The following is a 15,505-nucleotide window of genomic DNA, read 5'->3' as shown; positions in this document are numbered from 1 at the left end:
TGTATATTGAAATGTATTAGATTAAATAAATATTTACGGTATAAATCAACGAGTTAGTCTGCTAGAGAGCCACTAAATTCAATGTCGTAGAAGTCCGACAACTACATTTCCCAGAAAACCCTGCCGCGACACTGGTTGTGGGTGTCATCAGCCAGACACCGGTGGCGTGGGTCCCCCTTGTCAAACTGGAAACTATTTCTGCTGGTTCTTTTTATTAACAATAAAATACTAAAGAGCTCCCAATTTGGGTCAAAATGACGGTAGGTGTACGCTATAATTATTAGCAGTTAGGAACGGTGAAATCTGGTTTGAAGGGAGTGAGTACATTAACTAACCGTAGCTGTTAGCTAAGTTAGCTAACATGAACTGACGAGGCAACTGCAGAAATATAAATCTGACTCAGACAATATTACCGCTGTTCTCGAGTTTGCTGTGTTAATTGTATTATTTAAACTGTCAATATACAATATACTTGAAAACGCCTAATTATTCCATTCCAGGAGCGAAAAGGAACGGCAAAGTTGGACTTTTTGAGAAAGATTGAATTAGAAATCCAGGAGAAATGGGAAAAGGAGAAAGCATTTGAGCAGGACGCACCAAAAACAGTTGGAGAATCCGCAAAGTGAGTGACTGTATTGTTAATAGCAACTCCAGGCTCAAAGTCTTACACGCTTAACTGGTAATTTAATATGTAGCATTAAAGAAAGCATATTAAAGAGACTAACACTGATACATAGGAATGTCAGACCAATTTCTGCATGTGAACTTCCTTCTACTAAAGTCTTCCTGAATAGTAATAGATATGTAGTATAGTTTTCTTGTGTTTGCCATTGGGGGAAAAAACAAGTCATCTAAGTTGGGTGAGCCTTTGACTGATTAATGCTTGCTCTGTATTATTTCCCAAATCAAAAACATATGCTAGGAACTAAACGCCAGTAAACAGTTCCTTTTGCTCTCCAAATGATTTTTTGTCTTTCTTTCTAGCAAAAACAAGTATTTTGTCACCTTCCCCTACCCTTACATGAATGGTCGTTTGCACCTTGGCCATACATTCAGCTTGTCAAAATGCGAGGTAAGGTTGTAGACAAAGGTGAACACTGAGGAATTACCTCAGCCAGCACCTATAAGATTCAAGCTGTTTGCTGTCTGGTTTATGAGTTCGCACTGTTGTGCTTTGTTCCTACAGTTTGGTGTTGGGTACCAGTCTCTGAAAGGGAAGAAATGTCTCTTTCCTTTTGGCCTACACTGCACAGGAATGCCAATCAAAGTGAGTGGATTTTGTCCTGACAGCTTTTCTCATATTACTTCTTCTCTCTTTAACATCCCTGTAATGACAACATTGTGTATTTCATCTCCTATCTTACACCCCCCTATACACATGGCTTTGTCTGTCTTTCTGGTGTTCATAATTTTGTTTAATATCGACCAGGCCTGTGCAGACAAGCTGAAGAGAGAGATGGAGCTGTATGGAAATCCTCCACAGTTTCCAGATGAAGAGGAGGAAGAGAAGGAAAAGCCAAAGGAATCTGATGAAATCATCATCAAGGACAAAGCAAAGGGCAAAAAGGTCAGGATCTGATAACTGTAGATGACGTGTCTTTATTTTATGGGTATTAAATATGATATAAATGAAATTACTAAATTACATTTTTTGCTTTTTCATCTACCAGAGTAAAGCAGTGGCCAAGTCTGGATCCTCCACTTTCCAGTGGGACATCATGAGGTCTTTGGGCCTAAATGACCAGGAGATTGCCAAGTTCGCCCACGCTGAACACTGGCTTGAGTACTTCCCTCCTCTGGCTGTCAAAGACCTCAAACAGATGGGAGTTAAGGTAACTCATCCTTACAGTCGAACTCTCCCATACTCCTGTCTGTCTCTGTGCTTGCCTCTGAGCCTTGGTATTACTGCATGTCAATACCTCACAGGTCGACTGGAGGCGTTCATTCATCACGACAGATGTGAACCCCTTCTATGACTCCTTTGTTCGGTGGCAGTTTATCACTCTGAAGGAGAGAAAAAAGATCAAGTTTGGCAAAAGGTAAGGTGTCATGTTCCTGTAGGACAGTGTTGTTTATTCAATAATATGCAGTAGGTATGAAAACTTTTTTAGTGCCATCATAATTACGTTGCTGTCCTCAAATGCAAAGCAAAGTGAGCCTTTCTTTATTTTAATATTGGATTGATCGATCTTTTATTAGTATAACATGATTCCTCTGCAGGTATACCATCTACTCCCCAAAGGATGGACAGCCATGCATGGACCATGATAGGCAAACAGGAGAGGTACAGTAGACTTACCAGCTCTTGGGAAAAAAACTGTAATATAAATGTTTCACCAATGAATTCAATTCTAAGACACAGGCTACTTTGTTTTATTGGAACTAACTGTATCACACATATGTCCTTAAATTGGTTTTCTCATGTAAAACTTGGCAAAAGGAGCTGCATCTTCATTATTTACCCTTCACTTGCAGGGAGTTGGACCCCAGGAGTATACACTCATCAAGATGAAGATAGTTGAACCATACACAGCAAAATTCAAGTCTAAAGTCTTTTATAGCAGGTAACATGACACAAACAGTGATCATGGAATGGAAAAGGAAAGGAAAAAATCTAATCTAAAATCTAAAAGTTCTAAACTTTCTGTCCTCCTAGTGGCATGAAAGGCAAAAATATCTTTCTGGTGGCTGCCACTCTGAGGCCAGAGACCATGTTCGGTCAGACCAACTGCTGGGTGAGGCCTGATATGAAGTATGTCGCCTTTGAGACGAGCAATGGAGACATCTTCATCAGCACCAGCCGGTCTGCCAGGAACATGTCTTTCCAGGGCTTCACCAAGGAGAACGGGGTGGTGCCAGTGGTGATGGAAATTCTTGGACAGGTATAGCTTTTGTTAACTTATTGCTCCTTTCACATTTACCTCTGAACCAGGTATAAATGCCTGATATTATCCAAACAGGGTACATGTGTATTTTAACTGTAATTGGGTCTTTTTAGGATATCCTTGGTTGTGCTTTGAGTGCTCCTCTGACTTCTTACAAAATCATCTATGCTCTGCCAATGCTCACCATCAAGGAGGACAAAGGTACCAGTCAACTACTTTTATGCTAGGAAGATAAATTTAACTTTGACTATTTTACTGTTAGTTACTGGCCCCACTGTAGATCCATTGCATCATTTAGTCTTTTTTTTGTAATCCTGTTCTTTCCCCAGGTACTGGTGTTGTCACCAGTGTGCCCTCTGATGCTCCTGATGACATTGCTGCTCTTAGGGACATCAAGAAGAAACAGGTAATGCTACAGATCTACATGTGAATGTCTAATCTTGAACTATTTAATGAGTTGTTCCCAGAACTGCATGGAAACATGAAATAACCCAACTATATAAAGTAAGTCTTTAACATTTTCTTATCAGGCTCTAAGGGAGAAGTATGGAATTGAGGACAAGATGGTGTTGCCTTTTGAGCCGGTGAGCTGATCCTGTTTAATTTTGTTAAGGGTGCCGCTGGATCCACTAATTATGTGCCAGTTTCTAATGCATCAATTACTATATTTGTATATTTTTATGTATGTGTCAGGTCCCTATCATAGAGATCCCAGGCTACGGGAACCTCTCTGCTCCACTGGTGTGTGATGAGCTGAAGATCCAGAGTCAGAATGATAAAGAGAAGCTGGCTGAGGCCAAGGAGAAGGTTTACCTGAAGGGATTTTATGAAGGGGTAAGTTAGAAAATCTTATTGTACATAGGTCAGCAAAATGCAAAACGTGTCGAAACCCACTTCGGGTTTAACCCCAAGGATTAATACTGCCTGTATGATTTATCCACCTGACACAAATAAAGTCATTTACAGCTCACAGCTAGATTAAATTATTCACTAACTTACTATGGGTTGCTCTTAAGATAGTTTGGTCCCGTCTGCTCCTGAAAAAGCACATAGTTTGTTTATCTTCTCTAAACATAAATGTTTCATTTATGTCTAGAGAAGATGCTGTAGAGGCATGGCTCACATATTGCTGACCAGTTGAAAGGATCGATACTGTAGGATTTATTTTTCTCTGAATTCCTGCCTCAGATCATGCTGGTTGAAGGCTACAAGGGCCAGAAGGTTCAGGATGTGAAGAAGCCCATCCAGAAGATGATGGTAGAGAATGTAAGTAAAAACAGCAGAAATTAGTTTTAAATTCTTGGATTAAATTTAGTGTTACCTTCTGTTACAAATGCAAAGTATGATGAAGGTATCATCAGTATCTTTACTAAACATGGCTCTCTTACAGGGTGAAGCTATGATCTACATGGAGCCAGAAAAACAGGTCATGTCACGCTCAGCTGATGAGTGTGTGGTGGCTCTCTGTGACCAGTGGTGAGTGCTACAACAATCTTATATTGTACAACCTGAGGTGCCTATATTAGGGATGTTTACCAGCATGGCTGACACGAGAGGAGCCCAATATAAATTGCTGATTACTATTTAATTTGTGTCGTACAGGTATTTGGACTATGGGGATGCAGAGTGGAAGCAGCAAGCCAATGAAGCCCTCAAGCCTTTGGAGACGTAAGACACTTACAGAGCATTTAGTACAGAGTATAGAAAACAAATGCATATACTTGTGTTATGTTGATTGTTGCAAACAAATTTTAATATACTCTATTTTGCAAAACACTGCACAGATTTTGTGAGGAGACCAGGAGAAACTTTGAGGCAACCTTGGCTTGGCTGCAGGAGCATGCCTGCTCTCGTACCTATGGTCTTGGTAAGCATTACAATGTGTGTATGTGGAGATGAACTGCAGGTTGGGAACTTAGGTTGTATTTTTATGTTTTGGTTGATGATTTCATAGTCAATGCACCTGCTTTAGAGTTATTTAACACACTGTGGAAAAATCCTTTTAGGTGATAATTTTGGTCTATAGATGGAGACAGAGGACAACAGTAAAGCACCTAGCAACAGCCTGCCTTTCTTCATACAGGAATAGATTCAAATTCAATGTCAGCTGGCATACAGTCCAAGCCAATTCAGTACAGTCTAGTCCTGTAGTATACTCCTATTGTAGAAAAAAGAGAATCTTTTTCTGATGTTGCTGTTTCATTCACATTGTGTATATTCACTCGTCTCATTTGTAGAAACAAAAAAAACTTTTCCTTCTCAAACATTTGTTCATACTCAAAGGTCAAGCACAGTTTAAGTAATGTGATTACAAACAAAGATGGTGCTTTCATAAATTCTTGTAAAAAAAAAAAAAAAATCCCCCTAAAAATGTGTGGTTTCAAAAGGATTACACAATGGAGACTTTTTCTTGGCATCTTCTTGATAAGAAAGCTAAAAAAAACATTGTGTCAGTACAGAAAAGACAGCAGTTGTCATCTTTGATAGTTTTGTTTCTTTCATGATCATGTCTTTCTCTGTACGTCTAAATGCGTGTCTGTATTTGTGCACGTCCTCTGGTTACCATAGGAACGCGCCTGCCTTGGGACGAGCAGTGGCTGATTGAGTCACTATCGGACTCCACCATCTACATGGCTTATTATACTGTGGCCCACCTCCTCCAGGGAGGTGTGCTCAACGGACAGGGAGGCTCCCCGCTGGGTATCAAGTATGGATGCAAGACACACACACTCACTCAAATGTACACCACAAGCGTTAATCCCTTACCGATGCAGCTTTTTTTATTTGCTTTTTCTGCCTTTAAGAGAAATTATTCCTTTTACTAACAGACTTTATTGAATTAATGACTATTATTATCAAAATGTATTCATTTTTATTACTTCAACCCAGTGCATACTTCTTTTTCCCTCCCCTACAGGCCAGAGCAGATGACCAGAGAGGTGTGGGACTTTATCTTCTTCAAAACATCTCCGTTTCCCAAGACAGACATCCCAAAAGAGCACCTACAGAAGCTGAGGAGGGAGTTTGAGTACTGGTACCCCGTGGATGTCCGTGTGTCTGGCAAAGACCTGGTGCCCAACCACCTGTCTTACTTCTTGTACAACCATGTGGCTATGTGGCCCAATGACAAGTGAGATGCAAGGATCTTTGCTTAACCTTAGGACTGTGTGATCTCTTTGAATATAACGTTAACATGATAATAATTGACACTGAGAACATTGTCTTTTGTCCACAGTGGAAAGTGGCCACAAGCAGTACGAGCTAATGGTCATCTGCTCCTCAACTCTGAAAAGGTTTGTGAAATTATTACCCCCTGTGAAAATGAGTGAGACATTTTAACATTTTTTTTTATCATAGTATATACTATAATGATTATATAATAGATTTTCCAAACACTTCCAGGGTCAGTATTATTATTATTAACCGCTTTAAGAACTGAGCTCTTTGTTTGGCCATGGTGTGATAATACTATGTTGTCTTTGCTCTGAGAGTGATGAGTGATAACAATTAACCTAACAATTAACCTATAACATTTTGCCTTGTCCTTTGTGAAAGCATCATGGCAAAAGTGAAAGAGCTAGGTTTTAACTTCAAGATTGTTAATGCCTACAAAGCAGGAGAAGTACATGTAAGTTGATCAAAGCTCTTCCAAGTCCAGATCTGGCATGAGAGGTATTATTAAAGAAGTTAAAAAACAGACAGTGCAGATGACTGGCAGAAGGAAGTGGAAACATTTCAAAGACTCTGGATAGAAAACACGGGCAGTGTCTGAAGACCCTAGAACACCCGCCAAGACATTTGTGAATGATTTAGTCAACTCTGGAATTGGACTGCCAGAGAAGACACACACCAGAGTTCTGCACAGGAATGATGGCCAGGTTGCAGACCAAGAAAAACTCCACTTTTGCAGAAAAGACACCTCTAAGGTAGTCTGGCGTATGTTAGAGATAGCCTGGAGAAAAAAATATGCATACTGGCAGTGAGTCATTTGGTCAGGTGAAACAAATCAGTCACAGAAGTGTTGCTTTCCTTTGGAAAAAGAAAGGAAAGGTGTATAACCCAGAGAACCCACAGGCAAACACTGGTGGCAGTGTAATGCTTCAGTGCATCTTGAGCTTGGTATATTGTCAGAGTGGAAGGAATCATGAATAAAAAGGAGGCTTTGTGAATAGCTTGAATGAAAAATCTTAAGCACTTGGCAACAAAGCTTTGTGTTGATCATCGATTTCTTTTCCAATATGACTACCCAGAGCGTACATCTCTTCTAGTGAAGAACGACCTCTAGGAGAGCAAAGTGAACATTACTGACTGATCTGCTCAAAGCCCTGAGTAAAATCTGACTAAAAATCTGTGTAGTGTACTAAAGGTCAGAGTCTCTGTAAGGAGGAGCAAGGGGGATACAAGAAGACTGAGCTGGGATTCGTCAAGAGACCAGTCTCAAACATGTCAAAAACTACACCAAGCAACTCAGGCTGATATACAAAACTTTCAAGGAGGCTAAAACAATCTTCATCTGTACAATACAAAACATTACAGTATGTAACAAAAGCTTATGTCAGGCAGCTAACATCTGTTTTTTTTATTCACCAGATGTCCAAATCAACAGGAAACTTCCTTACACTCAGCCAGGCCATTAAGAAGTTTTCAGCAGACGGTACAATCAGTTTCCTTTTGTTTTATCTATTATTCCCTCTGTCTATATTTTAATTTCAGCAGAGAAAGCACAGCGGTGTGAGTCACAGTGTGAGTCCACAATGCATAGGCTATTACATTTGATAAGAATCTTTTTCTCTTACTAAGGATAATAACAAAAAAATCCTTTGCTGAAGTGTTAATATTGCTGATCCTTAAGTATACATTTATCTGTATATAGGTTATGTTTTTTTATAAAAGATTTACATAGTTTAGAGCTACATGTAGCATTAACATTAATTAGCTTGGACATTTGTGAATGTACGTTGCTGAGTAGTTTTTTTGGACAATATTTTAATGTCCGAATGATTGGAAGATGGGTCCAATCTGAAATTATGGTTCAGATATTAATAAATTCCAAAGCCAACAGATTCAAGACTGGCTGTTAGTCTTCTAAAGGGGCAGGCTGTGGTCAAGCTCAAGTCCACCATCTCTACTAAAAAACAGCAATAAGAACAGGTGTTCATAATATCTGTACCTGGGTGGCTGACGGCTTAACCTGCCTGTCGTCAGTATATAGGTGGCTGATTTTTTTACCTTCTTTGTTTATATGATCTGTTGGAACTGAATAATAGATAGCATGTCCCCTGTGGGAGTAAAGAACGGCATGGTCTGACAGCAGATAGACGCATCAAGTTGACTTTCTGTCTGGGAACTTGGAGTGATGTCTGCTGAGTATCTGAACTCTTCTCAGACTGTGGAATTTTTTAACAAAGTCTCTGAAGTTCACCTGGCAGCTGAAAAGCCTTTTTGTAGAAGAAAAAAAGAAGTGCTGTGTTCAAAGCATATCTTGAGGATAGAGGACTGAAATATTTGTGTATTTCACTGCTTTCCTCTAAGAACGTAAACTATGGATACGTTTATCTTTTTTTCCTAGTTGCTTATTAACACAGCTCTTCATTTCTTGTCTCAGGTATGCGTCTGGCTCTAGCTGACGCTGGGGACACGGTGGAGGATGCCAACTTTGTAGAGACCATGGCTGATGCTGGCATCTTGCGCCTCTACACTTGGGTAGAGTGGGTAAAGGAGATGATTGCCAACCAGAACAACCTGAGGACTGGACCTGCAGACACTTTCAATGATCGGGTCTTTGCCAGGTAGATGGAGGAATTAATCAAAAGGGAGTGATTATTAGAGATGTATACAAGTAATCAATAAACAATAAACAATTATGGAGAGAGATTATTGTTCCCTTTTTACATGAGTTACTCACAAAATTGATACTGTGACCACTCAAATGAAACAAATAAATGACTGATTGCAAATGTTTGTGTCTAGTGAGATGAATGCAGGTATCCTGAAGACAGAGCAGCACTATGACAGGATGATGTACAAGGAGGCTCTCAAGAGTGGCTTTTTCGAGTTCCAGGTAAATTTAATATTTTCCACAAAAAACCAATATGACAGCTGCATGACTTGTGCTGCTAAACCTTTAAATTGTTTTCTAATATCTGTATACAGGCAGCCAAAGATAAGTATCGGGAGCTGGCCATAGAAGGTATGCACAGAGACCTGGTATTCCAGTTCATAGAGAGACAAACTCTGCTTCTAGCCCCCATTTGCCCACACCTTTGTGAATACACCTGGGGCCTGCTGGGCAAGGTAAGAAAGATAGTGATTTAACATCTTGCTGTAAGTAGCCTGTGTGTTTTGACTGTGTTCCAATATGTCTCCTCCTTTCTGTCTTTCCTTCAAAGTTCGGTAAATAAACCGATACAGTCAAAAGGAACATTTTAACTTCCCTGTATCGTTTTCATCCCGCCCACCTGGGATCAAGAAGCTAAAAATGAGAGGTGCATGTACGCCAGCGGTAGCACTGGTCCCACGCCTCATTTACCTGTGTGAAATGGCTACGATCATATTCCCACTGTGGATGTCTCATGGCAGTATGACACAAATGCACACACTTTTGCACACTGCCAGGAATATTTTTAACACCCAAATTTATGAATATGAAAGAGTGCCGCTGTGCTAGGGATGGGTATTTCAGATGTTGCTTAGCAACAACAAAAGCCCCAACAACCAGCATTTTCTCCAATCATGTGTTCAGGCCCACTAGCTAGAGAGCTAAGAGGCACTCAGTGGAAACAGGTGCACACACCAATTTGGGATTTCACACATGCCCAGTTAAATCTGCTGTCTTCTCATTTTGTTATGATTTGTGCTGTGGCCTTAGGCTTCTGTTAGTTTTTACACATAAAATTTCCCGTCTCTCTTTTCTTTCTCCCCCTTTTCCCATAACAGACAGATTCTCTGATGAAGGCATCGTGGCCTGTGGCTGGGCCAGTTGACGAGATCCTGATCCGCTCCTCTCAGTATCTGATGGAGACCGCACACGATCTGCGTCTTAGACTCAAGGCGTACATGCTTCCCCCAAAGAACAAGGTAAGATATGAGTCGTGACTGCAAATAAATGGCTGTTTTGGCTTTTTAAATTAATTGTGAAAATGTACATTGATTTGAAAATTGATTGGTTTCTTTTTAATGGAATCCAACGCTTGTCTCGGTGCAATCATTAAGCGTGGTAATTAAATTTGGAGGCAACACTGTGGCAAAAACTTTTTTTTTTCTCCCTGGGGCGTTGATGTAGAGGACAATGATGCAGAAAATAAGAAAAACTGTACTTTGAGAAGTGTGAACATGCCAGGCACCAGCAACCAACAGCTGTGTTAGGAGGTTGCAAGAAGCTGTTATTAGTCTGAAAAACTACAGATTTCTCAAACATAATCGTTAAGAGAATATGAAATAGGTTTTCATGGATCTAAGCCTAACAAAGTTTATTTTACATGCTTAGGATCAAACCCAAAAATAAAGTGTTTTTCTTATGGTATCATAAAGCTGTGGTTGTGTTCATAGCAGGAAACTTAGTCCATTGTTTGTTAACAGTTTGGCACTTCAATAAGTGGCTTTAGGCAGTTGGGAAAAAAAGCAAAACAAGTATTGATCAGATCTAAGGCAGCTGATATCTCAGGCTTCCATGCCGCTGTTATCGATTTGATGCAAATGTTTTGTTGCCATGGAGGCAGGATGGAAGGATGAAGGGAAAACAGTGGAAGAGGAAAGCCTGTCCTTTTCAATATCATAAAAAGTAACAAGAAAATTATATATGGCTGGCAAGTGAGTTAATCATGTTTATATGGCATTTATAGTATATAACAATAATATTTACAGTTGGAATATGGTGTCACATCATAACTTCTCAGAAAACAGTACAGGCCTTGACAGCTGTCATGTGAAATGGCTTCCATCTTCACTGAAGCACGCATTTGACTTTATTGAATAATCCAAATTCAATTTCTTGTTTTTATTCGGACCTGTTAGCATGAGGGAATAAGATGAATATGAAATGACATTTTTTTAAATCCTGTTTCCCTTTAACAGAAAGGTGACTCAAAGCCCCCAGCCAAGCCCTCCCACTGTACCATCTACGTGGCCAAAAGCTACCCACCATGGCAGCACAGTGCCTTATCTCTGCTCGGCAAGCACTACAAGGTCAGGAATCTTTTTCTTCTCCCCCCCCTTTTTCTTCCTCTTCCTGGTTTCTTACCTGTTTGCTGTTTTTTTGTTTTGTTTTCATGCTATTCGTCCAGAGCAACAACGGAGTGCTTCCAGACAACAAAGTGATAGCGAGCGAGTTGGGAGCGCTGCCTGAACTGAAGAAATACATGAAGAGAGTCATGCCTTTTGTTGCCATGATCAAGGTACCTCTGGGCGAAGGGTGACAGTGTTGTAGTACCTCAGTGAAATCACATCCACGTGCCTCCCCACCATTCTCCACCTGTTATTTTTATCCTGCTTGATTTTATTTTATTCTAAATAATACCAGAATTGTACTGATATTTGCCCTTATTTTTGTTGCTTTGCATTGTTGGAGCTTTTAAACAGTTTGTCCATACTTTGTGTGTTTGCACACAGCTTCACTTCTGATTGGTCTGAAGTCTGCCCTGGTTATTTGTTCAAAAGATTAGAGCTTGCCTCTTCAAAAGCAGGTTTTTATTGCTTTTCTTACCAAACAATGACACAGTTGTAGTCAATATAATGAACACGTGTTATATTGAACGTACAAAGAAATTTCAGGAATAACCTGCAGAGTTTGTTGTAGTTATTGATTGAAAGGTACAAAACACTTTTGAAAGGCTGCCTCAGCCTCGTCCTTTTTGAGGCAACTTTCCTGCAAATTACATCTAGCCTGCATTGCTCTTGAATTATATTAAATCCCTATCGTATTTGTGATATGACTGCACACGACAACTGCATCCCTTCTGGTTGAGTTGTTCTGATCTGAAGGCAGCATTCACCATGAGCAATGAGGCAAAAACACATGAAATTAAAGTGCCACTGCAGTTATTGCTGCTGTTATATCAAGGTATATATACCCACTCAAGGTCAAGTATCAAATAAATAATCAGACGCATTGCTTATTAAAATTTTCGCTGACATATCTCTCAGGTGCTTCAGGCTTTGTTCAGATGTTGCCATTTCTCTGCAGTGATCAAACAGAATGAACCTAATAAATAGTCATGATGAGCTTTGTTTGTCAGTGGTTTGTATCTCAAGCTGGTCTTTTCGCTTTCAAGTTGTTTTCTCTTCTCGCTTGCTCTGTTTGATGGTTTTAAACTCTTTTGCTCACAGAGCTTTTTTTGTTTCACAATAATCTCATGGTGGGCGCATCAACATAACAATTAACTTGACATGTTATGCTGAATTATGAACTAAAATATTAATAATTCAGTAGTCAGTTGAAATATTGCTTTTCTTATGTTTTTGCTGCTGGCTTGTAAATATGTATGAATTCACTTCTGTTCCCTTCTCATGAGTTGAATTATATTTATTTGTTGGTTGATTATTTGATATCTGATGTGTTTTTTTTCTTCTTTTTTTTTTTTTTTTTTTAGGAAAATCTGGAGAAGAACGGACCCAGGGTTTTGGATCTTGAGCTGGAGTTTGACGAGAGGGCTGTTCTCATGGAGAACCTGGTGTACTTGACCAATTCTCTGGAGGTACCCTCTGAGACTTAAGACACTTCAAATCACCCCCTGTTATTATTTAACTTACTGGTAATAGTGTTGGTTTCAAGGAAGATGGACAACAACCAGAAGCTCCTGCATGGTTTACATGATTAGGTTCTGTTTGTGTGTGAAATATGAAATAAGCTCTACATGCAGCTGCAACATTTTGCAAAATAAGTTTCACTCCTGCAGAAGTTGAGCCAGTCCTAAGCTCAGTTGTCAGTCAGAAAATCCTTTAATACTTTTGTCTGCACAAGAGCTTAGCCTAGTCAAAACATGAAACCCAAGCGCTCCAGATACTTTTGGGAAACCAGTGCAGAAATGTATATACTGCAGGGTTCTGAGTCAAAGATCAGCTGAAGACAAAATGACATGACTACAGAAATATGTATGTTTGACTGATATCACACTGTAAGAATGAAATGTGGAGATTGAGATTTCACAGTTCTTATAGGCGTTGTGTTACTGAGCCACCATCGTCTGTAAAAGATCTTCTTTTAAGTCTCTCATTGAAATACTGTGCCATTCTTCAGAATATGTGAGAGTCAGATGTTCACCTCTGACCACTGCAGAAGGCAGTATTTATCCAGAAACACTCGTCTTTGGACTAGGCCGCTCGGCTGGGAATATTTTTGTTCACTTCGCTTCTCTTTTACAGTTGGAGCAGATTGACGTCTTGTTTGCATCTGAGGCTGATGACAAAGTGAAGGAGGACTGTTGCCCAGGGAAACCATTCAGTGTTTTCAGATCAGAGGTAAATGGCTGTATGTTTGTCACAGAAGGAGAGCTTTAAAGCTTTTATGCTCACCCATTTGTCCTCATTTCTGCATAATTTACTTTAATGCATTGTTTTTCTGTAATAGAATTTCTGTTTTACATACAAATCAGCAGTTAACTTGTGCATTACGCATTTGTCCGCAGCCTGGAGTGCCTGTGTCCCTGGTCAACCCTCAGCCGTGCAACGGCCTGTTTTCTACAAAGGTTGACATCCGACAGGGGGACAGCAAAGACAGCATCATCCGGAGGCTCGCCAGGGTCAACAGACTCATTAAAGGTTCGTAGAAATTCATGCACACAGTGGATCTAGTTTTAGTCTAGATACCAGTGTTACTCTAGAGTTACTCTCTAAGTTACTCTAGACTTCAGCAAACATTACATCCTAAACCAAGCTATGAGTTTGATCTGATGACACACAGCACCATCCATCCTTCATCACATTTGTGGGAACTACTTCTGAAAGCCTTCCATTGTAATAACAACACTGCTGGTTTTAGTTGGTATTTTTTTAATATGCTTTCAGACTTGAAACATATTTGGTTATATACAGGTAGAACCTGTATATAACCTGTTCCTTTGAAATGTCTATTTTTAAAAAAAAAAAATCTTCACTCTGTTTCCCCATCTGCATTATTTACTGCATCCTTCCTCTTTCCCTTCATGCCTTCTCACCTCTGACTCCGTCAACCATCTCTTTCCCAGATCTGTCCAGAGTGAAGTTGATGAGGTACGAAGACCCGTTACTGGGGCCTCGCCGGGTACCCGTTCTGGGACAAGAAGAGCAAGGCAAGCAGCCAATCTCCAACAAATCTGTGTTCAGCGTCAACGTAGAGGAGAAGAAAGTCACTCTGGCTGACAATGGCCTCACTGTGGACATTGGGGACACTCTGGTTTATCTGCTCCATTAGGGTAACATCCACTCTCTCTCTCACACACACACACAACAGGCACATGGGGGCATGTTCAGGAGCGAGATAAAGTGTTACAAAAACAGAACATGTATTTATGTTTGTAATTGTACTGTAATCCACATCTTATGGTTATGATTTGAAACATCTTTGTTTTAGGTTTCAGTGTTAAATGTGACCTCATGAAACCTGTGGGACCTGGCATGTTTTCTCATACGCTTGTAGCACAGTTTGTCTGGGTTTGGCTATTTCCCTTATCCTTTAGGAGTCAGTCTTCTTTAAGTTTTGACTTGCAGAACCTCTGTCTTTTTATCATCTGAAGAGTTTTCTTATTACTCGGCACACTGAATATGCCGTTACTAGTGTGAAGCAGACAAATCATATCTAAGAGGTATTGAAATAAACATCGTCTACGTGTCCTAATTTGTCACTCGCCATCTACTTATTTTTCTGTGCGCCCTCCTGAGTGTTTTCACATGAATGACAGTGTGTCTGTTGTGTTGTTTTGTACATCGATGGTAATGCACATCCTTCCCTCATGTCCTGTCAGACAGCTTGCTTATTTTTTAGTCATGGATGGTGCTTGTCTGCCTTTTCCAGAGAAGTAATAAAACATATGAAATATTCAGTGTCTGTGCTGTTTCTCTCTCATGTAAGCAAGTGTTTCCCCACAAGGAAAAGACAATGCTCTGGAGTGTCATGGTCTTATGGAAGCCGTTAGATCTTCAGATGATGAGGTCTCAATGCAAGTGCTCTTTTGTTGAGGATGCTGTGTTCAAACTACGGTAGTTGAAAGGGTGGAGGTCAGGGAGTCCAGCTTTTACAGACATCCCAGCTTGCAGAGTCACACATACACACAGATCTGTCGATAGGGTGAGTTAAATACTAGTTCAACTAAATAATTAGGGTGTAGATGTTAAAAAAGAACATTTAAAAAGTTAGAAGCTGCTGTTGCTCTGTTAATGACTTAACAGGAATTTACTAATGAAGCTAGCAACCGGCTAATTTAGCTTGTGTGGTGGGGGGAAACGGCTAGCTTTGTCTGATTATAACATCCACTACCGGCAGCTCTAGTCTCGACTAGTTAACGAATTGAAACTTTCTTATTGAGATACTACAAAACAGAAGGTCTGAATTTAAAACACCGTGTTATTTTCTATGCCGTTAAAGTGGAGGCTATTGTTTAGGCTAAAGGCTAATTCGCGCGTCAATATTACCGACAACTAGCTTAAAG

General features: G+C 40.0%; 1 protein-coding gene across 1 annotated transcript; it reads left to right on the top strand.

Moving 5' to 3' along the window:
* Nucleotides 1–119: 119 nt before the first annotated feature.
* On the top strand, nucleotides 120–14,899 carry lars1b (leucyl-tRNA synthetase 1b). Its single transcript, XM_028421761.1, has 32 exons — nucleotides 120–260; nucleotides 501–622; nucleotides 985–1,072; nucleotides 1,187–1,267; nucleotides 1,430–1,567; nucleotides 1,671–1,832; nucleotides 1,927–2,039; nucleotides 2,221–2,284; nucleotides 2,476–2,564; nucleotides 2,657–2,882; nucleotides 2,999–3,086; nucleotides 3,215–3,291; nucleotides 3,416–3,469; nucleotides 3,579–3,719; nucleotides 4,074–4,151; nucleotides 4,276–4,361; nucleotides 4,488–4,553; nucleotides 4,670–4,752; nucleotides 5,454–5,592; nucleotides 5,803–6,015; nucleotides 6,121–6,178; nucleotides 7,476–7,539; nucleotides 8,491–8,674; nucleotides 8,856–8,946; nucleotides 9,039–9,179; nucleotides 9,822–9,962; nucleotides 10,959–11,069; nucleotides 11,168–11,278; nucleotides 12,473–12,577; nucleotides 13,245–13,340; nucleotides 13,508–13,640; nucleotides 14,066–14,899. Exons 1-32 carry the CDS (start codon nucleotides 255–257, stop codon nucleotides 14,269–14,271), a joined length of 3,555 nt encoding a protein of 1,184 aa, XP_028277562.1. The 5' UTR covers nucleotides 120–254; the 3' UTR covers nucleotides 14,272–14,899.
* Nucleotides 14,900–15,505: the final 606 nt, after the last annotated feature.

Source organism: Parambassis ranga, chromosome 14 (assembly GCF_900634625.1).
Source record: "Parambassis ranga chromosome 14, fParRan2.1, whole genome shotgun sequence".
NCBI classification, from domain to species: domain Eukaryota; kingdom Metazoa; phylum Chordata; class Actinopteri; family Ambassidae; genus Parambassis; species Parambassis ranga.
Note: the sequence above shows the minus strand (reverse complement) of the source record. Positions and strands in the feature narration are given on the sequence as shown.

What these genes read in the sequence shown, in the direction of transcription:
- lars1b (XM_028421761.1), top strand. An exon ending in TCAAACAGATGGGAGTTAAG is followed by an intron (nt 1,833 to 1,926) that starts GTAACTCATCCT and finishes AATACCTCACAG; the next exon opens with GTCGACTGGAGGCGTTCATT. An exon ending in AGAAGATGATGGTAGAGAAT is followed by an intron (nt 4,152 to 4,275) that starts GTAAGTAAAAAC and finishes GCTCTCTTACAG; the next exon opens with GGTGAAGCTATGATCTACAT.